This window comes from Diplotaxodon limnothrissa, linkage group LG7, assembly GCF_057381915.1.
Source record: "Diplotaxodon limnothrissa isolate DT_005_m linkage group LG7, D_limnothrissa_male_GT1.1, whole genome shotgun sequence".
NCBI classification, from domain to species: Eukaryota; Metazoa; Chordata; class Actinopteri; order Cichliformes; family Cichlidae; genus Diplotaxodon; species Diplotaxodon limnothrissa.
In genome coordinates, this window is record NC_140602.1 from 22958824 (window position 1) to 22983276 (window position 24453).

The 24453-nt window shown below is 38.9% G+C and overlaps 4 protein-coding genes across 5 annotated transcripts; 1 reads left to right on the forward strand and 3 right to left on the reverse strand.

Annotated features, from left to right (window-relative positions):
* Positions 1–121: 121 nt before the first annotated feature.
* samm50 (SAMM50 sorting and assembly machinery component) lies at positions 122–11996 on the reverse strand. Its single transcript, XM_085357702.1, has 15 exons — positions 11860–11996; positions 10843–10953; positions 10446–10547; positions 10267–10354; positions 8627–8733; positions 8332–8462; positions 7934–8021; positions 2575–2703; positions 2344–2415; positions 2155–2241; positions 1856–1926; positions 1365–1432; positions 1126–1272; positions 656–797; positions 122–239 (listed from the first exon to the last, which is right to left on the reverse strand). The coding sequence occupies exons 1-15, from the start codon at positions 11878–11880 to the stop codon at positions 194–196; spliced, it is 1410 nt and encodes a 469-aa protein (XP_085213828.1). The 5' UTR covers positions 11881–11996; the 3' UTR covers positions 122–193.
* A 362-nt stretch (positions 11997–12358) lies between these two features.
* Positions 12359–13524, reverse strand: efcab10 (EF-hand calcium binding domain 10). Its single transcript, XM_085357704.1, has 4 exons — positions 13422–13524; positions 12866–13030; positions 12503–12593; positions 12359–12404 (listed from the first exon to the last, which is right to left on the reverse strand). The coding sequence occupies exons 1-4, from the start codon at positions 13522–13524 to the stop codon at positions 12359–12361; spliced, it is 405 nt and encodes a 134-aa protein (XP_085213830.1).
* Positions 13525–14838: 1314 nt separating this feature from the next.
* Positions 14839–17356, reverse strand: uqcc6 (ubiquinol-cytochrome c reductase complex assembly factor 6). Its single transcript, XM_085357705.1, has 3 exons — positions 17304–17356; positions 16652–16783; positions 14839–15216 (listed from the first exon to the last, which is right to left on the reverse strand). Exons 2-3 carry the CDS (start codon positions 16757–16759, stop codon positions 15106–15108), a joined length of 219 nt encoding a protein of 72 aa, XP_085213831.1. The 5' UTR covers positions 16760–16783; positions 17304–17356; the 3' UTR covers positions 14839–15105.
* A 448-nt stretch (positions 17357–17804) lies between these two features.
* On the forward strand, positions 17805–23781 carry tdg.2 (thymine DNA glycosylase, tandem duplicate 2). Of its 2 annotated transcripts, none has more exons than XM_085357707.1 (9): positions 17805–17881; positions 19071–19420; positions 19742–19941; positions 20066–20135; positions 22533–22668; positions 22769–22851; positions 22962–23056; positions 23138–23309; positions 23488–23781. In XM_085357707.1, exons 1-9 carry the CDS (start codon positions 17871–17873, stop codon positions 23592–23594), a joined length of 1224 nt encoding a protein of 407 aa, XP_085213833.1. In that variant the 5' UTR covers positions 17805–17870; the 3' UTR covers positions 23595–23781. The 2 variants fall into 2 exon arrangements, with proteins under 2 accessions (XP_085213833.1, XP_085213832.1); XM_085357706.1 differs by lacking the exon at positions 17805–17881 and adding an exon at positions 18080–18168.
* Positions 23782–24453: the final 672 nt, after the last annotated feature.

A 24453-nucleotide genomic window follows, 5' to 3' on the forward strand; every position in this document is an offset into this window, starting at 1 on the left:
TTCTTTGTCCATCCGTAGCTAGTTTTGTGGCATACTCAAGGTCAGGTCTGTTGACCAGTTGTTTCATTTCTCACTAATGTAATGATAAGAAAACACAGATCACAACAGAAAGTCAGTGCAAATAGTTTTATTGAACTAAACTGGTTGCAACAATTATGTACAAGCAATTATCTGGCAGGAAAGAAATGCAGTTTTATAAGAATCTGATTCCCGCTCCAAACTGGACCCCGTCACATATCCTGCAAAGACAATAAAGAATCATTGAAATGTAATTGAAAGACAATTATTAGCTTATTTCTGTTGCACATCATTACAACTGCAATGTAATACAGATTTTTTTTAAGTAATCCATTTCTTAATTTTCCCATAGCAATGTTCAGACACAGTTTCACACTTGTCAAACTTAGAGTAATAAGTTCTTTAGTGTCACATTTAAACAGATCTGTAATGTACAGTAAATTAATTAGTGACGTTAAAGAAACCACCACTATACTTAATTTGATTGCGGTCAGTTAGAATGTGTTGTTCTTTTCAGACTAAAATTCATCATTCATCATCTATTTACAGTGATTCTATTGGCCTAATATTTCTTTAAAGAAACCGTAAATAAGTCCCAATCAGTTTAGCTTAGACTAGCTGATAAAATTAGCATTACCTGTCTCCACTTTGGACTCCCATGGGAATGCAGTAATTCAGCTCAAGCCTGGCAATGTTCCCCAAGCGCAGCACAATGCCCAGTCCATATGACCAACGTATACATTCAGCCAGTTTCTTCAAATGCGCTTGTGGCCCCTCACCTGAACAAAAATGTACATATGAACCCAACCATATAGGCAAATGCATGTATTCATAATCTGAGCAATACTTGTCCTAACAACATAAAATCCTAATCCGGTCTTGGTAAAAAATAAGCATAAGAGAGAGATAAGATAAGATAAACCTTTATTAGTCCCACACGTGGGAAATTTGTTGCAGAAAGTGGACAGTGCAAAGTTACAGTAGCAAAAATTAAGAAAAACAATGGAATAGGATAGGATAATAAGAATAAGATATTATATACAATAGAATAAAACACTACGTTGTCAGAAGAATTACACATAGTGCTCATCTGTTTTAAAAGCTCACCATAGTTGAGGTTACAAAGGTTCCCGGCATTGAGGAAGAAGTGGGTTCGGAAGAGGTCACCAAAGCCTCCCATGCCTGGTCTGAAGGGTAGAGGGGTGTAGAGGTGGAGGCCTCCAGCCCAGTAGGCTTCTCCCCCCAGGTAGTCACCTGCCATACCAGTAAAGCCAGCACATAACCTTTCAATTAATCATCAAACTTCATTCTGGTTACCAAGCAGCTTATCTGAGATAATGCCTCACCTTCACTCTGTGGGCCCATACTGTACATACTGAAACCCCTGATACTGGTGGGGCCACCAAGATAGAACCTAGAATATCAACAAAGTACAAAACACACAACAAATTTAAATTAAACTGAACTTTATATGTCTTTTGCTAAAGCAATTGGAACAGACTCCAGCCCACCCACAACCCTGAACTGGATAAGTGGAAGAAAACGATTGATGGATGGTTTTAGGGATAAGACTAGACAGTTTAAATTTTTGAGCCACACCAGAGTCAGACAGTCATTAAGGGAGGCAGATAAATCTGCTTTGAATTAGTAGAAAAAGATCCTATTTGTAACTACAGACACCACCCAAGTTTCCCATTATAAAAAGTGGTCTTTTAAAGATTTAAATGCTAACCATTATAGATGTTGGACAGCAACATCACTTTCAACAGCCTAATTTACAAAGCTCTAGGACCATCAAACCTCTGGTTAGTAATGCCAGTGTGCTGTGAGTTTTTACCTGTCTGCTATACTTGTCGGCTTATCACCAATGGGTAGAAGCAAACCACCCCACAATGAGGCAGAAAGGACCTGAGGGAAAAATTCAGTGTTTAGTCAAGCTGAATCAGCAAAAAGAGGCCAGCCGTTAACAGGCCATTTTTTCCATTACTTTATTATTGGACATCAATAATCATTAATCATATATAGTCAATGAATTGGCTAGTAAAGCTATCTAATCAGCACAACAGCCTTTTTAACAGGCTAATTTTAGGGAAGATTTTGTGGCAACTGACTGAAATGTAAAATGAAAAATCTCACTGAGTCCCAGAAGAGTGTTTTGTTGAGCTGGATCTCAAAGTCTTCCTTTAAGAAACTGGCATCTCCCCCAGTGTAACCAGCAAGTTCCTACACAACCACCAAACAAAATGTCAAGCTTGTGTATGATAATAGTCACTAACTTTCTACATAGCATTTAAAATAGATCTAATTTAGTGGTGAACAACAAACCTGATGGATCTTCAACAGACCACCCTTCCTGGGAAGGATGGAGGAGTTTCTGGTGTCAATCACCATACCATGCTGCAATTCAAAACATCATATTTGCAGGTTTATTTCCATGGAGCCTTTGAGAAAATTCAGGCTTTTTCCACTTTTCAAAATAAGCATTTAACTTCACTGTAACCTCACTGTAAAACAAATAAATTTTAATTTAAAAACAAAAAACAAACAGAGAAATACCGAGAGTGAGGACTTCAGAGAATGGCCGCTCTCCTCCCGTATAGGAAAAGAGGCAGTGCGGGCCAGACAGCCAAGCTCTCTCCATACTCCTTCCCACTTCAGAGTTTGGCTGGTCTTCCACACAGGAAACTATGGGTATTGATAATCAGATGTCATTTAATAACTGTTGTTTGTATAGAATTCAATTCTGTATAACCACAGTCTATACATAAAAGATGGACAATTTGATATCAGCGATTGATTAATGAAAACCCATTGTGAAAGCATTTTTAGTGTTGATTCCTGATTGTTTAGAAACTGGATGAAATGAACGATGGGTGGATCTGATTGAGAAACAAAAGAACAATGACGTCTGAAACGGTAACGACTGTCAATCACGCGATGACTGAGACACACCCTAAAGCAGTAAGTAGGGGCTGTAATTTACAAAATGAAAGTCTTGTTGTTTAAAATAAAGACTTCAAACATGTGACTGAGCCTTTGAATTTATCAGGAAATTGTTTACCGAGTGAGCTAAATGGCCCTTTTTCCACTTCTACACAATCTAATCAAACTTCTTTTGGCAAGCAGAGGAGACGCCTGCTACTGGTGATCAGGTTTATGGCTCTTCAGATTTAGCTTGACTTTCCAGAGTTTCCAGAAGCTACATTCATTTTTTTATTAGTGCTGTCAATAGATTAAAAAAATTAACTAATTAATCTCACAATTTTCTGTAATTAATCGTGATTAATCGCAATTACTTGATTGATAGCTGTAATTACACTTTTTCAACTTTATATTTAAGCTTGTAACAGACATTTATGCAATATAATGAAGTCAATGGGGAATAAACACAAAGAATGTATGCTTACACTCAAAGAGAATTTTAATAGTTTTCTTTTAGCACAGGTTCAGTCCTGTGAAATACAATTTAAAAAAAAAAAACAACTATATATGTATATACACACACACACACACACACACACACACACACACACACACACACACACACACACACACACAGGGAGTGCAGAATTATTGTTGTATTTTTGAGGAATAATGTTATTATTGAACAACAACCATGTTCTCAGTGAACCCAAAAAACTCATTAATATCAAAGCTGAATGTTTTTGGAAGTAGTTTTTAGTTTGTTTTTAGTTTTAGCTATTTTAGGGGGATATCTGTGTGTGCAGGTGACTATTACTGTGCATAATTATTAGGCAACTTAACAAAAAACAAATATATACCCATTTCAATTATTTATTTTTACCAGTGACACCAGTATAACATCTCCACATTCACAAATATACATCTCTGACATTCAAAAACAAAACAAAAACAAACCAGCGACCAATATAGCCACCTTTCTTTGCAAGGACACTCAAAAGCCTGCCATCCATGGATTCTGTCAGTGTTTTGATCTGTTCACCATCAACATTGCGTGCAACAGCAACCACAGCCTCCCAGACACTGTTCAGAGAGGTGTACTGTTTTCCCTCCTTGTAAATCTCACATTTGATGATGGACCACAGGTTCTCAATGGGGTTCAGATCAGGGCCCTATTTCAGGAAGCCGGTTTAGTGCAAACTCTGAGTAAGTATACCCTGAGTTAACGAAAACTCTGGGTTTTCGGTTTCACAAAGCGAGTTTAGATTAATTCTGAGTGAGTTACTATGACGACACACTCCGTGAAGCTAACCTGCCCCCTAGCAGGTTTACTTCAACTAACCCTGACGTTCTCCGCCTCTTTGTCAGAAACCTGACTGTAGGAAGTGTCAGACATGGCGTGCTCCTTCCTTGAAGAGCCAGTAGATGTTGAAGCCCAAATTCTCCGCAGAGCTCTCCGCCGGGAGAGAGTGATTAGAGCGCGTTTGGACATTTTATCATTTCCTGATGATTTCCTGTGTGAACGTTACCGTTTTTCAGCACAATCTACAATTTATTTGAATAACATCCTCAGGCCTAATATTGCTCATGTGACACATCGTGGACATCCTCTCAGTTCTGTACATATTATTTGTATCGCACTTCGGTTTTTTGCAAACGGGAGCTTTCTGTATAATATTGGTGACGCTGAGCACGTTTCCAAGGCTACCGTCTGTCGGGCAGTCAGGAATGTTACAGTTGCACTGAAACGTCTCCTGTACTCGTCTGTGGTGTTCCCCGGTCACAGACCCACAAGATTTATCAAAGAGGGATTCCACAAAATTGCAGGTAGCAGGATGAACAAAACTTAATTCATGATGTGGTGATACTTGAACTACTACTTAAATTTTACATTTATTTTCACGGTTCCCAGGCGTGATTGGCTGTATAGATGGCACTCACATTCCAATCATTGCTCCTTCAGTAAATGAAGGAGACTATGTGAACAGGAAGTCTTTCCACAGCATTAATGTACAGGTACATAGTTCCCTGTAGCATTTCAAACTAACAAATTATTTCATTATTAGTAATGGATGCTAATTTGTGTTCTCTGCACTGTGAAGATCATATGTGATGCTGCCAACATTATCACAAATGTGGAAGCCAAGTGGCCAGGCTCTGTGAGTGGTGGTGATGGAGGAGGACCCCCACCTGTTTTTCGGGCCTCCGCTTTTTTTCTAGTGGCCATAACGGGTCACATTTGAGCATACAGAGTAAGCAAATATGTACTTGTAATGCTCAGATAATTTCAATAAGTGCTTACAGAGGGGAAATTAATGTAGCCTCTAACTGCAATTGATTTACATCGGACAAACAGACCAAGCACTATGGCTCATAATACAATTACACCTTACCTGTTTGGACTATATTTTTATATTTACTTGCTGCCAGGAACGTTTGGGGCCTGTTGGGTTGCACCTGCGCTCACATCACGTCACAAAATAAAATGTATGAAATAAAAAATAATAAAATAACGTGTTAAATGGGTGGAAATCCCTAGATCAATGTTTAAATTAACACTCACGCATTGACTCTGTCGGCTATGTTTTGCCATGCATGCTCCCTTTCTTTTGCAGCTGTGGCTGTGTTACTTTTTTTCTGCAAAATTTGCATGTTATCGGCATATACTGCCATCAGAATTTCGGCCTCAAGCGCTGTAAAATACATTGACCGCGCCTTCTTTCCCTCCGTCTCCATGGTGACTCGCTTAATCTGTGCTCCACTAATCAGGGCTTTATGTATCCTCGTGCGCGCGCTTAATTTGGGGTTAAAGCAACTCCGCGTTGATTGAACTAATTGTTATCAGCCTTTCTGAAACCGAATATTCCGAGTTGGACAGTTCGGGGTTACTCAACCCTGAGTATCGTTTTTCACTCTGAGTTTTCTAAACCGGCTTCCTGAAATAGGGCCCAGGTGAACAAGGTGGCCATGTCATTAGTTTTTCTTCTTTTATACCCTTTCTTGCCAGCCACGCTGTGGAGTACTTGGACGCGTGTGATGGAGCATTGTCCTGCATGAAAATCATGTTTTTCTTGAAGGATGCAGACTTCTTCCTGTACCACTGCTTGAAGAAGGTGTCTTCCAGAAACTGGCAGTAGGACTGGGAGTTGAGCTTGACTCCATCCTCAACCCGAAAAGGCCCCACAAGCTCATCTTTGATGATACCAGCCCAAACCAGTACTCCACCTCCACCTTGCTGGCGTCTGAGTCGGACTGGAGCTCTCTGCCCTTTACCAATCCAGCCACGGGCCCATCCATCTGGCCCATCAAGACTCACTCTCATTTCATCAGTCCATAAAACCTTAGAAAAACCAGTCTTGAGATATTTCTTGGCCCAGTCTTGACGTTTCAGCTTGTGTGTCTTGTTCAGTGGTGGTCGTCTTTCAGCCTTTCTTACCTTGGCCATGTCTCTGAGTATTGCACACCTTGTGCTTTTGGGCACTCCAGTGATGTTGCAGCTCTGAAATATGTCCAAACTGGTGGCAAGTGGCATCTTGGCAGCTGCACGCTTGACTTTTCTCAGTTCATGGGCAGTTATTTTGCGCCTTGGTTTTTCCACACGCTTCTTGCGACCCTGTTGACTATTTTGAATGAAACGCTTGATTGTTCGATGATCACGCTTCAGAAGCTTTGCAATTTTGAGACTGCTGCATCCCTCTGCAAGATATCTCACTATTTTTGACTTTTCTGAGCCTGTCAAGTCCTTCTTTTGACCCATTTTGCCAAAGGAAAGGACGTTGCCTAATAATTATGCACACCTGATATAGGGTGTTGATGTCATTAGACCACACCCCTTCTCATTACAGAGATGCACATCATCTAATATGCTTAATTGGTAGTAGGCTTTCGAGCCTATACAGCTTGGAGTAAGACAACATGCATGAAGAGGATGATGTGGACAAAATACTCATTTGCCTAATAATTCTGCACTCCCTGTATTTAATATATATATCATTCATTTCTAATCTATATTAATTGCAATTCATTTTGCATGAGCAAACAGACTCGGAAAAAAAGGTAAAATATATGCACTTAACATGTTTACTGAACATCTTGAACATTCATGTTAAAAAAAACATTTATCCACTCTCTCTCTGTGTAACGCTTGAGGAGGCACTTCAAGTCCTTGAAATGAGGAACCAAAGCGCGTGTTCTCAACGACATTAAAAGGTCTGCAGTTTGTTGTAATTCACTTGGCAATTGTTTTAGTCAATATGTCCGAGGTAGACTTTCTGAGCCCCCGATGCTCCGTGAGTGGTTTGTCGCAAGCTGGATGACGTGTTAGCCAAAGTCCTAGCAGCATCCCTGACTAGAGTATGCTTCGCGTCAATGTGATATTTTAAGCTGCAAGTGCTTCAGTAAAAAGAAAATTCCTTCTTGCACAATGTGATTGGTTCAGCTGCCCGTCACTACCAGATTTACTGCCCATTTGCGCGTGTGCGAATGTAACTACTTGGACAAACTGCTAGAAATGTGTGGACAGAAACATTTCAGGAATTTTGAGTCATTCTGCCCTCCATACTCCAGATGCGTTAATAGCATTAAAAAATGTTTATCGTGTTAATCGTGATGGCGGCTTAATCTACGTTAACGCGTTAATTTTGACAGCACCAGTTTTTATATATGTCTATATTTATAATATAGCAGTTTCCTTACAAGTAAAAAAGAATAATGATTAAATAAAGGCCTATGAAATGCTAGAGACAACATATTATCCAAAATATATTTATTTTAGATTATGCAAGAAAAGTCCAAACTATGTCTTTGGAGCAATACTGCAACTCAGAAATGAACTTTATGGCTCTTAAAACATTCTTATACTTTCTGGTAGTTTTTCTTAAACTCATCTAATTTGAAATATTACTCAAATGTGTTAATTCATCAAAACCATGTTCAAGAATGTTCCAGTTTAAATAGGTTTAGTTGTACAAAACAGAAATAGGCAGGTATTTACGCTCAGTTCTGCAGATATGCCTCGATCCGTCTCCCGCAGTGAACTCCATGGAAACTGACCTGTGACTTTGTAGACATTCAAAGTGATACTGAAAATGATATGAAAAGTGGAAAACATCAGTACAATAATGCTTTGCAATTACAAAATACACCCACTGAAAGTTACGGCAAAGAGTGCTCAAACATTTACCTACTTAATCCACAATGTCAACAACAGCATAGTTAGGGTACTTACAGCAAGTAGAGAAACACGTATAACATTATGATTTAATACATTTTAAAATATTTAATTTTCTAGACTGAAAAAAATGTAAATTCTACTGTTTAACTTGTTTCTACATTGATATTGGGTGACTCAATACAGGTAATGCCTATGTGCACATCATTTTCATGTCTTACTTGCGTTCAAAGTTTCCTGGTTGGGGTTTGAAGAAAGACAGACCGTATGATGTCTCTTTGGTACCATAGGAGAACTGGAATGTCAGTTTTTCTGCCCGACCCAATACATTGGGTAATTTTAGGCCTAGTACCTGAAATGAAGGAGAATCAACAAACTGATCAGCATTTTCCTAATATTTATAATATTCAAAATACACTGAACTAAACAGCTGCATTAACACACACAGAGAAAAATATACAACACTGCATTACTTTCAGAGAGTGGAAGATGACATAAGCTCTTTTTGGCACTAACCATACTGCCTTCATTGTTTCCAACCATTGTGTTGTAGCTGCCTGTCATACGTCTCAGCTCTGTGACCTCAAAGGTCACATCAAGGCCATTAGGAAGAGCATCCTCCCCTGAAGAGAAAACAAATCAAAATATCTAACTGCTATACATTTACTCAGAAGCAATTACATCAATGCAGTACCAGTAAGGAAGTAGTAGAGTTCTTTCCAGTTACCCGGGTTTGTTTATAAACTTGTATAAACTGATGTGGAGTGTGTGTGAGCAAACTGCAGAAGTGCAACAATTTTTTTAAACAGCTTTTTCTGTTGTGTGTCAACATGGTAACCTGCATATTGTAGAGACATGTATTGGCACATTAACCAGCTCCTATAACTCATTTAAACCTTAAGCTGAATCTAGAGACCTGAACCTGAGATCAATGTTGTTTCACTTCATGGACTAAAGGTTTGCCAACTCTAGTTTCCACTTTAAATGTCAGTAGTCTTGGTATTCATATTCTGAATCCAGACAAGTGACAAGGTCAACTTTGGGCCACTGGATGTAAACTGTGAAAGTTGCAGGGTGGTAAAACACTGTTTTCATGTTTGTTACTACACAAGCATGAAAATGTATGTAGAATTAAAAGTATTTCTAGTTCTATACAAGTTAGTTGTGCCTTTTCCAATATGATCTGTAAATTTATGTGTATATCTAGTAACAGCAGAAAATGAACATACAAAAACAGAGCTCTATTGCACAGATTTTGGGGACTAAGCTGTCTTTAACTTTGCTTTAAATATGATGAGATTATCTGTCCTAAGAATAAACTTGTTTTGCATTTACAGAAAGGTGAAAACTGAAGGAAAAACATTGTAATTATGTAGTTATTATGCATTGGTTTTATTTCTCCAGCCCACTTGAGAGCAAATTGGCATGTATATGGCCCATGACCTAAAAGTGAGTTTGAATAATGTATTCAGCATGAACAATAAGATCAATTGTCTGCTATTAGTCAAAACTAACTTGTGTTTATACATTACTGTGACCCAGAAAATTGGCTGGCCATATTTTAAGACAACTGTATTCATAAATACAACATTTCAAAAAGGTTCAGTTACTTTTTCTTGCCACTATATCTCACATGAATAAGCCTGCAATTGGACAGTCATAACTTTTAGATTTATGTGTGGACAACAAGGAAGAGCATGTGAATAGCTGTCTATGGAGTAAATCTGGAATAGTATGGAGAAGAATTTGAACAGATGCACAAAATCTGTGTGTTAATCAGTTAAAAGAATATATTAAAAACACTTACAAAGAAGTATTTAGATGAGACAGGGTGTTAAATACTTAAACTCTAAATTTTGATTGCAATGGTCAAAGTTTAGTGTCATAACTATTAACATTTAAAGCTTGTGTGCATGTATATATTACACTCTATAACAAAAAGAAATATGATGAGTTAAATAGAGATATGAATGAACAAGCATTTGCTTCCTCCTATGTCTTTTTGAGCAGGACATGGTCAACATTTTTCATCACGAGAATAGGTTGGCTTTCTTCCATTTCTTCTTATACGTTTGAGATAAAGACTTCATTGTAATATGTCTGATATGTAATCATAACAAAGTCATTTTTGAAGACCACACAGTGACTGCCAGTACCTCGTGAGGTGTCGATAACAACTTCAACTTTTCTGAAGATCCCGAGACGCAGAAGCTTCTGTCGCGCTTCATGGGACTTTCGCATAACCTGCACAACAGTTTGAACCATGTGTTACAACTACTCACAACCATAAGCTGAACAGGAAACAATCATTTCACACATATTAATATGTACCTACATCAATCAAGTTCTTTGCCTGGAAAACATCTGAGATTTCATAAGTCAGCAGGTCCTCTTTGGTTCTTCCAAGCCCGTCTATATGCACTTGTTGAACCACAACCTGAAAAACAGAGAAGACAGACGCACAAAAAAATGGTAAAGATCCCAAAGAGAAAAAAATATACATTTATTTATATATTTGTATTTACATAAATGTTATTATTTAGATAAATTGGCTAATTGTAATATATATATAAATAATACTAAATAATATTAAAACAATGATATTGTCAAGAAAACACCTTTTTTAAGAGTTATCAAGCAGAGTGTAATTATAGTGTAAAGATGGGTATTGCAATGTGACAGTGGTAATCAGAGTACGTCCCATTTACAATCTGGCACAGAATAAACCTTACATCTTTATTTTCAAGAACTTCTTGTTTCGGCTCTTGGTCCATCTCCGGAGCATCAATGTCGTCAGCTTGAACTCCTAACTCTGGCCCATGCATGGGCAGAGGGTCTAGGCTCTGCAGGACATAGTAAAATGGATATATTGGATAATTGGATATATAATTACTTCACAGAGTGTTTTACTGAACAAACAAAAATGACTGTGAAATTAATTGTGCATATATGTGAATATGTGCATAGAATCTATTTTATTTTTACAGGGTGATTCAGGCTTGGGGCTCTATATACTGTTGGGGACATTGAGGTCAGGTCTGTGGAAATACTTCTAAAAGGTTAAGGTTTCATAACGGGAATTACAATAATTTACTTTTCTTTCTTTTTTTTAATTTTTAAATTAAAAAAAAGTTCTCCATCATTTCCAAAATTCAGATGAAAAAAATCAAAACAAATATTTAAACTACTTACAACCAAAACTGTAAAAAATTTTTTTACAGTTTTGTTGTTGTTATTACTTATTAAAGCAAGTCAGTAAACTGCATCTATCTGGCTCAGTTTTAAAGATATGGTATCATCGATAAAACATGTGAGACACTCGTTATCCTATTCACATATGACCCATTTATTAATAAACCCATACCCGCAGCCCTGTACTAGATAAATACATAAACATAATAAGTACAGCAGTGGGGGGGAAAAAACAACCCTCACTTAAGTTCATTAAGCACACCAAAGCCTTTCAAACTGCAGCAAAAGGAAAGACACCACTAGCATGCTATGAGTCTAAAACACACAGTTGGAATAGCTTCTTAGCATTTTACCGTGGTTAATAAAAAACTACAACTTGTGGCCTGAATGAATCCAGTCTCTGTACAGTGAGCTGAATGCCTGAGCCTTGTTTGTATCTTGTTGAATTACAGTGCAGAGGGCCTCTCACTCCAGCAGCAGCTCTGTCAGATAACTCACTTAAACACAGACACGGAGGTCAAAGTCCCAGCTCGCACGTTTAGCGGAGTTTTGCTTACCCTGGCATGGACGGTACCCATGCTGAGCTCCGCAGGACGCTGTCCCAGCAAAAACTGACGAAACTTTGAGACGAAAAAGATAAACTAATTTAACCTACAAGTCACCGGAGAAAGGCGAGGGTCCTCCGTATAAGGACGCGGACATGTCACTTCCTGACCACGCCTTCTACCAGTGCGCGTTCAAGACAACCACGACGGATAAAGGGAACGCAGTCAAACTGCAATAAATACAGTCGTTATTCCACAAAAACTGTTTTACTGCGGTTCTAGTGCTAGCAGAAGTACTAACAATCGTGAATATAATGTTAAACATGAACATAGATGTGGATAATGACAGACAGAGGTCATTTCAACAGGCTGTATTGACTACAAACAAAGGCAAAAACAAACCATTAATGCTGTGCCTTTTTTGGTTTGAATTTATTGGTAGATAAAGATACACATTTTAACATTTCAAACTAAACAGTTCAAAGCTGGGCTGGGCAGTAGCCTCAACACTTCACAGCTGTACATAAGTTGCTGAGCACCTCTCCAGACCTTGTGTCCTGTAACAGAAAAATAAGTTAACAATCGCCCTCGCAAAACGCTGCGTATTAAAATTCTGGTAAACACTGTGTTTGTACCACTGCTAAGCTCTACTTACGCTTCTGTTTTGAACGTCTCATGGGATATCCGATCTTCATTTACACCATCGGGACATTCATTGATGTCTTTTATGCCCATCATTGTCAAAGCTGTGGGGATGAATGGTTATTATTATTACAATAACATTTTGCTATATAAAGAATGAATACATTTGCTACATAATTTTGAGGTCTGTGAAGAGAAACAATAAGGGGAGGACGTTCAAACTCGTCACAGAAAGGCCCCAGACTAGATTTGAACCCAGTATCTTTGGGTTGTAAAGCAACAGTGCTTCATTGTTGATTCCTTCATTTTACGTCTCATTCAGCTCCATCCCAAGTATTTAAGGTGTCGCTTCCTGTCCCTGTAGTTCAGCACTCACCTTGTTTGTACTGGACAAAAGAGATGTATTGTTTATTATCAGGGTCCATAATCCTAAAGACTACATCCAGGTTAGAGTCATCGAACAGATTTGGCCCAATCACACCACTCTGTTGAGACAGCTTTAGCTGCTCCAGTTTTTCAATAAGAAACTCCTTGGGTTTCTCTGAAAAAATACACAAGAAACAATGTAAAACAAAACAATCATGGTGGACATATGGTGATGAAAATTAAAAGCAAAATGTTAGTACCATGTTAGAGTAACACAAAACAGACATTTCTCTCAAGAGAAAGAGCAGTTAACCAATGAATATTTTATCTAGCACAAAATAAGTATGTAGAGCAACAAAGGCTATGTCTGCAATATTTTACAGCTGGATTTCAGTTCATTATAATCCCCTGCTCAAAAACTGTTCTGGGTAAACAAACAGGTGTTTTAGTCCTTTAGTTTCCCAGTAAGTACATATGAGCTAACTTTCCAGCTTTTGCAGTAGCTTTTTGTTTTTAGCACAACCGGATGCAGTGCCTGTATAAGAAAAGACCAAATAAGCTCTAACCGGGTCTGTAAAAGAAGAGCATGCTAGTCAGGTTGTCCATAAGCTCGATGAGTTTGTGTTTCTCCAGATAAACAGCTGCGTCTTCCTCCCTCCGCGCCGCCATCTTTTCCCCTTTTGTTTGAACCTGTTGCTATGATACGCAGGTCGGGGTCAGGGCTGTGTCCAGGATGTTTTCACTGGGTTGGCACACCGAAACCATGAACAGGGAAGAAAAGATCTGTCTATAAACTATCGAACCTACAATTTAAAAATGTACGGCATGGAGTACAAAGCACGACATCTGCATCCATATAGCGGAGCAGAAGCAGAAAGTAGCACAACACAGAAATACGTAAATAAAGTATGAAGTACTGTTTTTCAGTAAAGTACTTGAGTAAACGTACTAAGTTACATTCCTTCTGTCTTAGCCATATTCTTATCCAACAGTGCTGAGCAATACAAGTACTGGTGACTGTGCTTTTGTTGTGACCACCAGGTTTTTACCACTTTGTAAAGTACTTTATTGTGAAGTTTGTTCTTGGAAAGTGCTACATAAATAAACCTTACTTGCTTATGAACTGGTCAGAAGAGAAGCAGGGCAATAATATTTGATCGGAAGCCAGTCTTCCCATCAAATATGCTGCCTGAAGCATTATCTACAATACTTGCATGGTAAAGCCATTTAAACAGCATTTATATAACTATCAACTGAACACGATTAATAAATGTGTAAAAGCTAGGCCCAAATTAAAGTTTTTAAAAAAACCTTTCTCCTCTGGAAATTATAACACCATCTTGGCTTATGTGTAACCCTCTCAGTTATAGTGTCAGTTTGTATTGATAGATAGGAGCTCCCTCAAACAATCAGTGTTGGGGTCTTATTACTTTACTTATGTACTCCTTCGTAAAAAATAATTTGACACTCTACTTCTCTGTAGCACTTATCAATTGAAAGGCATTATTTCCATTGTTATTTAACCTTAACTTAAACTTTACGCCTGCCAACATGTAGGAGTTTAGACTTGTGATCTTAAAAAAAAAAGGACTGTCAAAAGCTATTTTGATGAAAAGCACTTCAAGCTTGAATACAACAAAAAATGTGATCAAATGAATGCATTGCATGCCACACTATACTAAGAACACTTCATATCCCCCTCCCTAACCAATTACAGTCAACATTAAAAATCATGTCTCATGCTGTCATCCAATGAGTGGAACAACTCCCCCGCCCAAAAAAATATCTATTAAATTTTTTTGTTCCAAAAAAGGAAATTGTATGCATTTCAGTTTAAATCACTCTCATGTACCACAAAGTGCTGCCAAAATTCTTGTTTGATGTCTTTTTTTAATTGAAAACATTTTTATCTCCATGGTGGAGGCCATAAACTCTTTCATGACTCCAACTCCCGCTATATGTTTTCATGATTAAAACCTCAGAGTATTTTGCACTTCAACAATGCAAACACATTCAAGAAGGAAGAAGAAATGCAATAACAGCGGGGGGGGGGGGGGGGGGGAGAGACAATCCGGATAAGATCCTTAAGATCCCTGATAGCCAATGGTATGGTACTTTATTCTTCTCCTGTTTGTCCCATTAGAAGAAACCACAGAAGATATTTATGTGCAGACATCCCACACATGACATAGTGGGGCTAGTGCTATCCGCTTCTTTCAGTGTCTGTCACACAGAGGATGTAGATCCACATCAGCCGGTATCTCGTTCAGATTTAACCTTCTTTAAGGCTTCTTCTCTGACTTTGTAGCCCTGCAGCTCCGTTCGAAGCTCACCAGGCTTTGGTGGGACGTCTGGTATACTCTGAAAGAGAACAGCAAGCACGTTTAACTCAGCCTGACAGGTGAAAGCTCATTGGTTGGATGCATCTGTGAATACAAACTGCTCACAAATTCCAACCACAATTTCCCTGCATAATATGTCAACTCTAACCAAAGAATCGGACATCAACATACTTCCAGCTGAGAAACAGTGACAGCAGCTTGAGGTGTCTGGGTTGGCAGTGATGCCATTTTTGATGTGATGCTCAGCAGAATGGCTGAGTTGATGGATTTTGAGTGACCACCACAACAGGTAGTAAACACAAACTTCTCTCACCCCAACAGCAGATGGCCGCCCCTCCCTGAGCCTGGTTCAACCGGAGGTTTCTTCCTGTTAAAAGGGAGTTTTTCCTTCCCACTGTCGCCAAAGTGCTTGCTCATAGGGGGTCATATGATTGTTGGGTTTTTCTCTGTATCTATTATTGTACGATCTACTGTACAATATAAAGCGCCTTGAGAAGACTGTTGTTGTGATTTCAACATTATCTTTTTTTCCCACATTAAGGCAACATCAATACAAAGAAAGACTGCAGTCTTCCTTTGAAATCAAAGGAAACAATAAAGATGTACTTTCATATAGTATGGTGGGCCAATGGTAATGTCTTTGTCAGTAAGGAGGCTGTAAAACTGGTCATAACACTGCTCTACAAAAAATATTTTTTGTTTGCTACTTATAACTTCACAACGTCAGCTCTTTATCGATCCGATATAAGCTTACTGATCAGATTTCTGAGATACACGTCACTGACATTCTGAAACTTTTCAATATCAGTGTAATATAATAATAAAACATCTGGAATTTAAAGAATGTACCACCAAAATTGTTTTAAAGATTATTTCTGTTTAATTAAATTCCAAATAAAAAGAAGTCGGTGTGCTCCAAAAAGGTTTAAGGCACTTGCTTATACGCTTGGACCGCACACCCGTCTCTCTCTGCAAGAACAAGCAGTTTATGCTCAGATTAAATTTTCGCTGCTATTGGTTTTCTTTTACTTTGATATTTCTACAAAATCATTTCCCGTGTTCATTGCTGACATCATCAAGATTTCCAGATAAAAAGGAGAGATGAGAATGTAAAAAACTCTGTTAGCCTGCACAAATGCTTCCCATGCTGCTTACTCACTTTCTTTTTGAACTCATCGTCATGCACCAGTTCAGGGATTTCAGGACCAAAGAAAACAACTCCCTGAATTTTGGCTTCACTTTTCTGGTGACCAGAAAACCTAAATCTTGGCATCCTTGATGAAGGTCTCTGCATGGGATAGACTGAAGTGTTTGTTCGACCAGGCCAATGTTTGACAATGTTTTCCCATACTAGACAGTATAGTACAATCCTGGGTCGATTTGGTAAATAGAAGCTTCCAGTTTTGGCCTTTGTTTACTTCTGTTGATACCTAAGGCTTAATTTTGTCCCTCACCAGATCAGGCAGGTAGTATTGATGGACAGCCTGTGCTCCTGCAAACATGGCCAAAACACTGGCTCCTAACATCCGGATGTACCGAGCCCAAGACACCCCAGCTGGCATCTTCACAGACTGATCTGACTCAACCTGGAGGAAAAGATAAGTGACCAGGTTCAAAACACTGGTCAAAAACAGCACACAATATATGAAGAGATAGAAATTAGTATAGATAAACAATACATTTTCAGCTCTCCTTTTCAATCTGGTGCTAAAAATATAAGCATCCCCTTTTCTTCTTAAATAAAACTATAGCTGTCTACTAAAATTTGCACCACTGCCATTTAGTTGAAGATGTTTAAAAACTCAATACAACGCCGGGACGCTGTGCATGCAGCACTGTCAAAGTACTACCATGTAGCTAAAGTATCCCTTTTCATATTACAAATGTATGGCAGACTGCACATATTGTACAGATGCACTGTATATGAATAATTCACACATCCACAGCCGCTATCCATTCACATGATGCTACTGATTAGCCATAAAACACGCTGTTTAAAAACATCCAAACACGGAGACTGTTAACACAGAACTACACTTTAAAACCTTAACTTAATTGTTCCCGTCACAAATAAGTAAATGTCCACAGTCTAAAGCTCATTCTTACTAGCTTAAAGTCAAGTGTCTGTCATTGAGGACCAGAAGCAGATCGTGACGTTTATCTAACTACTGGCAATTCTTTGATAGAGAGTCCTCACTCTGTCTTTTTTTCCATGGACTCTTATTTCCTCTCAATTGTACGATAAATCCGCCTCTGATTTTATGGAGAAGTAATGAGCTTTCCGTAAATAAACCATCTTCGGTTGCAGTACTCTTCTACAGCATAAACTCGTATTGATACACGGCGATAAGTGCCGTCTGTCGCCGCTTAGCGGTAGCTTGCGTTATCTCGCAAAGTTTTAGTACAAGGCTCTATAATAAGTGTTATGTGTCAGATTTCACGAATACAGTTCTAAATGATCTGCAATGTTCTTCTTAGTTTTCTATCGATTATATGACGTCACCGATGCATTTAAAATACTCGTCGAAATCCGATCCCTGCAGTACGCACAGTGACCAAAAGGCGGCGGTAAGCATTTCAGCCAACCGGATCAAATCGAAATGTTGAGCGTTTAAATGGTCTTTGTTTTGGGAAGACTCCCAGTCCCTATTTCCTTATTTGAAAGCTAAAGAAATGTATGACAGGTATGTTACTTTACCCATTTACATTTATGTTTGTTAATATTAAATTGCGTTTTTAAAACAACTGTAGAACTTCGAAATCTCGTCAGTTTGCTGTTAGCTAAACCTTCCTGTAGCATCTGCCTTTGTGCCAACAAGCTACTGTGTGCGCTTTACCGCTTACATTTCTCATGTTTATCCATGAGTTTGGCAGCAGAATAAATGTTAATGTATTCAAATAAGTCAACAGTTAAGATGGAAGAAAACCAGTTTACTTCACTGACGGTTCCCTCGGATTATTTTCAGCAGTGGTGAGTTGGTGTTGGAGGTGGCAGGAGGTCTGGGGAAACATGTTATCTCCTCGACTCGTTTTCATTTTCATGCATGATGGAGGAAAATAAATGTCATTTGACACTCGACATCATAGCCTACACATTTGTATACTTTATATTTAGGATTGTAGCAACTGATAAGTGTAATTGTGAAGGATAATTGACTACCGTAATCCATGATTCCTGATTAAAGGGAAGTAGGGGTAATTATGTAGGAATAATATGAAACAGAAATACTCTGGATTTAAATTTAGGCATGTAAAGGAAAACAATACTTGTACAATCTGAATATCTTGATATATTCTGTTATGTTTGTCTGACTAATTTAAAATATTTTTTCTTACATTTTTAACATACCAGCGCATTATCCAGCATTTATTACACCTTTGTTTGCTACAGGCCTTTTTTTAACTGCACTTGTAAACTTTGTCACCTGTAGAGAGTCACGTCAGTTCACGCAAGGTTAAAATGAATAGTTTACACATTTGGCCTCTGTTTGTCTTTGTATCGTCATATTCTGCAAAAGTATCTTCATTCCATTCTAGTCAACCTTGTGATTATTGTAAAAATACACAATTAGAGGTGCAAAAAGGTTAGTTTTTGTAGGTTGCATCATCAGAAATGATCAGTAAACTAGATAAAAGCAATGAACAATAATTGAGGTGCCTGTTTTACATAAAAAACAGTAAATGAAATGCAGAAAATATGAACTAGTGGATGTCAGCGCATGTGTTTTTGCAAGTATTGTGTCCTGTGTTTAAGTTTTATTCACCCACTTCTCCACACACCACATTTTCCTGATGTACCTGGATCCTGTTTCATGTCCCTTTTTTTTTCTTTTCTTTTTTTGCTTAACTTCTTCACGCCCTCATCTCTACTAGGTACCAGTCCAGCCAGCAGTACCCTGAGGTACAGCATGTGGCACCCTATCCCAGCATGGACCATTACACTGAAGGTCCCGTGGATGAGCCTGTCATGGCCGAGCTATCTGTTCACCGGGATCCAAATTTTTATCAGGAACCTTTTTACACGAACTACCTTCCAGCCCCAAATCATTACCCGGAGCAGGTGTCTCAGCAGAACATCAGAGAGCACCAGCAGCACCCAGATCTTGCACTCCTGCACCACCCACGGCATCAACATACACAACACATACAGCATGCTCAACACACACAGCATACACAGCAGCACGGGCCAAGTATTCAGCACCAGCCTTCAGGTCCACCTAAAGGTAATGGAAGATGCTACAATCACAGTAGTTCTTCCCAAGAAGTTTCAGATCTGATGTATTTTAAATATGTGTGCTGCCATTTGTACAAAAAACTACTTTTGCCTTCTGTTTCCCATAGAATAATTTGGAGACATTTAACTACAGTTTAAAGGAATGAGCTGCATATGAACCAGACAAAAGACATCATAAAATACAAATCAAAATTCCTCAATAGGTTGTTCAATATACGTTCTCTGAGATCCTGTCGCCTGTATTTTAATTGTCTTTTTTTTATTTGTTTGTTTTTGATTCAGTACTCAATAAATTCCTCTTCTTTCTTAGACGTGACACCAGTGAAGAAGAAGAGAGGTCGACCTCCGAAACAGCAAGCGGAGGATGGTCAGACACGTGAGGAGGACGACGAGGTTGAGGCTGCCAAAAAAGCCAAGAGAGCTCTCAACCGCTTCAACGGCATGTCAGTGGCTGAAGTTATGGCTAAAACACTGCCAGATGTGATTACCTACAATCTCGACATTTTGATAGTGAGTTATTTTGTATTTCCAGTTTTGTTCTGTGTTTTTGTTTTTTGTTCTAATTGTGATTTAGGTTTGTGACATGGCCAACTTGCAGTCTTTAGGTCTTTAATTATTTTGTGTCTCTCCTCAGATTGGAATTAATCCAGGCCTATTGTCAGCTTACAAAGGACATCATTACCCAAACCCAGGGAACCATTTCTGTACGTTTAAATTCAGTTTCATTACCGACTATAATAAATATGAGCCAGTGTTCATTTTCAGTTCTACCCTGTTTGACCCACTCTGGGTGCATTGTCACTATTGTTTTATAGCTAAGGCTTGTTCTAAGAGACCTTAAAGGTGGCCAAGATGCCAATATGATGATGAAATGCAGCTGAATGTTGTAACTTGTCAGGTTTGAATGCAGGCAACAGAATACATCAAATTTTAAAGAGCTTTTCAAAGGTGAATATTGATGTTTAAAGAGTCAGCAAAACATTTATGCAACACTATTTCTGATGTATCCCCCATAGAGTATTAGGATTTGCTAGGTAGGTTTTTCAGAATAAGGGAGTGTCCTTGAAGTTTTTAGATGTATCCCCAAAAGTTGATTCTGGACGTTCATCTGGATGTTGCGTTTTCAGTGAAAGAGACGTTTTACCACTCATCTAGGTGACTTCTTCAGTCTCAGCTGACTGCAGGTTTCAACAATCTTATAAAAAGTACATTTGTATAATGACTGAAACTAGCACCACTGAATGAACAATGGGCTGGGAGGTTGGTTCCTTGATCATTAATATGCAAATTCTCATGACCACTGATCAACAACCATTGATCAAAGCTCAGTGATCAAAGACCAGTGATCAATGGTCATGAGTACCATTCACAGAGAGTTGGGGAATGTCTGCAATCACAGCATTGTAAATTGGCGAAAGATGTACCCTTAGGCCCCCTCCTCAATTCAGAGATGGTCTTTCCCTTTTCACGTAAATGGCCTCCTTGACTCCGTGCTCAAACCAGCGTTCCTCCCTGTTCAGGATGTGTGCATCCTCATCATTGAAAGAGTGTCCACTGGCCTGTAGGTGTAAATAGACTACAGAGTCCTGGCCTGACGAGTTAGCTCTTCTATGTTGTGCCATCCACTTCGCCAGAGGTTGTTTGTTTTCCCTGATGTATAAATCCTGGCAATCCTCCTGCCACTTAACAGCATACGCTATGTTACTCTGTTTGTGTCGGGGGACCCGATCCTTGGGGGGGGACCAATTTTTGGCACAGCATGTTTTGGGGTTAAAAGCCACAGAGACATGGTGTTTAGAAAAAATGCGTCTCAGTTGTTCCGATACTCCTGACACGTACGAGATCACTACAGGTTTTTGCTTAGGCTGCAGTTGTCCTTCTCTCCTAGATCGGCTGGAGCTTTTTTTTTAGGTGCCTTCTCAGCTTTGACAAATGTCCAGCTGGGATAACCACATTTACTCAGGGCCTTCTTGATGTGATGTTCTTCTGCTTCCCTGGCCGCTGTGTCAGTGGGGATGGTGTTTGCTCTGTGTTGCAGTGTCCTGATGACACCCAGTTTATGCTCCAGTGGATGATGAGAGTCAAACCTTAAATACTGATCCATGTGCGTAGGTTTACAGTACACATCAGCTTTTAGATGTCCCCCATTACTGATGGAAATAGAATAGAATAGAATAGAATTCAACTTTATTCTCATTGCACACGTCACAAGTACAAGGCAACGAAATGCAGTCTCACAGTCTAAGAAGAAAATTGCCACTTTTCATATCCTCCCTGGTGAATTTGATGTGTTGGTCCACTGAATTAATGTGATCCATGAATTGTGGTACATCCTGAGATTTGATTTTCACCCAGGTGTCATCCACATATCTGAACCAATGACTTGGTGGTGTTCCAGGGTAGGATAGCATGTACAAATTGGCCACGATGGGTGAAACTGGGGAGCCCATGGCACACCCATGTTTCTGCCAGTAGAACTGACCCTTGTATGTAAAATAGGTGGAATTAAGACAAAGTTCCAAAAGCAAACACACTTGGTCGATGCCGAGAGTGGTTTTGTTGCTGAGGTTGGGGGCATCCTGTAATCTCTTACAGACTACATCCAACGCTTCCGTGACTGGGATGCACTTTCTCCGACTGAAAACGCTACGTCCAGATGAACAGAATCAACTTTTGTCGATTTACTTACCTGGATGATTGAGCATGCATCAAGACATTTTTAGATGTAGCTACTTAGAAATATTAGCTATAAAATTTTCTGTTGCTTATTTCAACTTCAGGATGTAAAATATCAACATGGATCATTGCTTTAAAATAAATATATTTATATATCTCACCTGAAGTAGCTCCATGCTTGTTCTGCAGGCTTATTGCCTTACAAAGTAGTGTTGATCAGCTATGATCATATGGTATAAAAAACAAACAAACAAACAAACAAAAACAAAAAAAGTAGCAATGTCTGCTGATAACAGTTCTGTAAATTTAGAGCTTCTACAACTGGAAAACATGATTAATCAGGAGGAAAAAAGCTGGTTTGAGTCCAGTGTTGTGCTAGACGGCCACTTGGTTGTTTTTATACTCAGCTCCTCTTTTCTGTCCAGGGAAATGTCTGTTTCTGTCAGGTCTAACTGACCAGCAACTTAACTACATGCATGACCAGAGCCTGCCAGAGAAATACAGCATCGGCTTTACCAATATGGTAGAAAGGACCACACCTGGCAGCAAGGATCTCTCCAGGTAAAGTTAACTAAAGCGACTACAACTAAATGCAAAACAGACAGTTTGTAACTTAAAATAAAATTTGTCCTCTTTTTTTTTTTTTTTTTTTTGGTCCTAGTAAGGAGATCCGTGAAGGAGGCCGACAGTTACTTGAGAAGCTACAAAAATACAAGCCATTAATAGCAGCGTTTAATGGAAAAGGTAAAATGATGCAAACAATTTTCTTTTTTCCATTTTTGTTGAAGTGTTTTGATACTAGCACTAGCTGATTGATTTTATTTTTTGAAGGTATTTTTGTGTAAATTTCACAGGTATTTATGAAATCTTCTGCAAAGAAACCTTTGGTGTGAAGGCCAAGAACCTTGAGTTTGGACTACAGCCGTACAAAATTCCCGAAACTGAAACGGTAGGTGGAAACAGGAAATGATTTCAACATAAATCTGCTCAGCTATAGAACAGACTTCATAGCATTTGATGTTCTTTTCAGGTGTGCTACTTGATGCCGTCATCGAGCCCCCGCTGTGCTCAGTTTCCTCGTGCACAAGATAAGGTGCATTTTTACATCAAGCTGAAGGAACTGAGAGACCAGATGAAAGGCCTGGCACCGAGCCGTGAGGTGGAAGAGACAGAGTACTCTTTTGACCTGCAGCTAGCTAAAGGTAAATATCACAGCTGCACAGTACAGCTGAAACATGAGGCATTCGATTGCTATTCCGTCTTTATCTCAGTTAAATTCAGAAAGGGACCTGCTTAAAAAGATGTGCGTCTTTTCAATTTTCACAGATTTATTTGTCTTAAATAAATCATTGACTCCCTGCTGATGTTTTTGTTCTGCAGAGGATGCTAAAAGGATTGCAATCAAAGAGGAGCAGCTAGATCCAGAGTATGAAAGCTGTAGTGCACTGCATGAAGAAACCAGGCACAGCAACAACTCCTCGAAATAAAAGAGATTCAGGGGAGGAGAAAAAACAAGCCTGCCTACTGGAGCACTCAGGTAGTGTAGTTATCATGTAGTCGGAAGTTGATGAAATGGGACAACTAAACAACTTTTATATAAAAATCTAAGGAGATTTTTATGTACTTCTTCTGGCACTTCCTTTCAGAAAAAGAAAAAAAAATCCAAGTGTGAATTTTAGTAAAATAAAGGTTGGCACATTAGCATTAGTGAACTTTTGTTTGTTTCTTTTACCTAAAGAGAATAATACTCATACAGTGTAGTTTCCCTTCACGGTTTTACTCTGGAACCACATCCCACCTGCAGTAGCTCTGTGCTCCATCAGTGGGGTCTGCCCCACAGCTTGAGAACCACTGGATTAAACAGTTTGGAGCAAATGACATAAAACACATGAAACTTGACAACTTGAGATTGTTTAATCTGTGTGTTTATTCTATCAAAAGTAGCTTACGTGTCCATCCATCCATTGGTTGTTGTTTTTTTTTTTTTTCCTGCTTATCCAATTTAGGGTTGGAAGGGGGCTGGAGTCTATCCCAGTCACAGCGAAAAAGGCGGGGTACACCTCGGACAGGTCGCCAGTAAATCACAGGTCTAGAGACAGACAAACTTTCATGCTCAAATTCCCACCTAGGGCCAAATAAGAGTTTTCTTTCAACCTAACCCTTGTCTGTGTTTGGACTGTGAAAGGAAGCTGGAGTACCATAAGAGAACCCAATGCGAGCATGGCGAAAACATGTAAACCCCACACATAAAGGCCCATCCACATTATATGCTCATCAGCTTATAATGATGTGTAACACCTCGGGACATTTGCTCAACAGATACCAAATACCAGCTGACCTAGTAGC

What these genes read in the sequence shown, in the direction of transcription:
- uqcc6 (XM_085357705.1), bottom strand. Translation starts at nt 16,759, where the DNA reads ATGCCAGCTGGGGTGTCTTGGGCTCGGTACATCCGGATGTTAGGAGCC. An exon ending in AATACTACCTGCCTGATCTG is followed by an intron (nt 15,217 to 16,651) that starts GTGAGGGACAAA and finishes GTTCTCTTTCAG; the next exon opens with AGTATACCAGACGTCCCACC.
- samm50 (XM_085357702.1), bottom strand. Translation starts at nt 11,880, where the DNA reads ATGGGTACCGTCCATGCCAGG. An exon ending in TATGGGCCCACAGAGTGAAG is followed by an intron (nt 1,273 to 1,364) that starts GTGAGGCATTAT and finishes CTGGTATGGCAG; the next exon opens with GTGACTACCTGGGGGGAGAA. An exon ending in CCTTTGTAACCTCAACTATG is followed by an intron (nt 798 to 1,125) that starts GTGAGCTTTTAA and finishes ATTTTTGTTCAG; the next exon opens with GTGAGGGGCCACAAGCGCAT.
- efcab10 (XM_085357704.1), bottom strand. Translation starts at nt 13,524, where the DNA reads ATGGCGGCGCGGAGGGAGGAAGACGCAGCTGTTTATCTGGAGAAACAC. An exon ending in GCTCTTCTTTTACAGACCCG is followed by an intron (nt 13,031 to 13,421) that starts GTTAGAGCTTAT and finishes GTATTTTTTCAG; the next exon opens with AGAAACCCAAGGAGTTTCTT. An exon ending in TTTTGTCCAGTACAAACAAG is followed by an intron (nt 12,594 to 12,865) that starts GTGAGTGCTGAA and finishes TCATCCCCACAG; the next exon opens with CTTTGACAATGATGGGCATA.
- tdg.2 (XM_085357706.1), top strand. Translation starts at nt 18,080, where the DNA reads ATGTTAATGTATTCAAATAAGTCAACAGTTAAGATGGAAGAAAACCAG. An exon ending in TCGGATTATTTTCAGCAGTG is followed by an intron (nt 18,169 to 19,070) that starts GTGAGTTGGTGT and finishes CATCTCTACTAG; the next exon opens with GTACCAGTCCAGCCAGCAGT. An exon ending in ACAATCTCGACATTTTGATA is followed by an intron (nt 19,942 to 20,065) that starts GTGAGTTATTTT and finishes GTCTCTCCTCAG; the next exon opens with ATTGGAATTAATCCAGGCCT.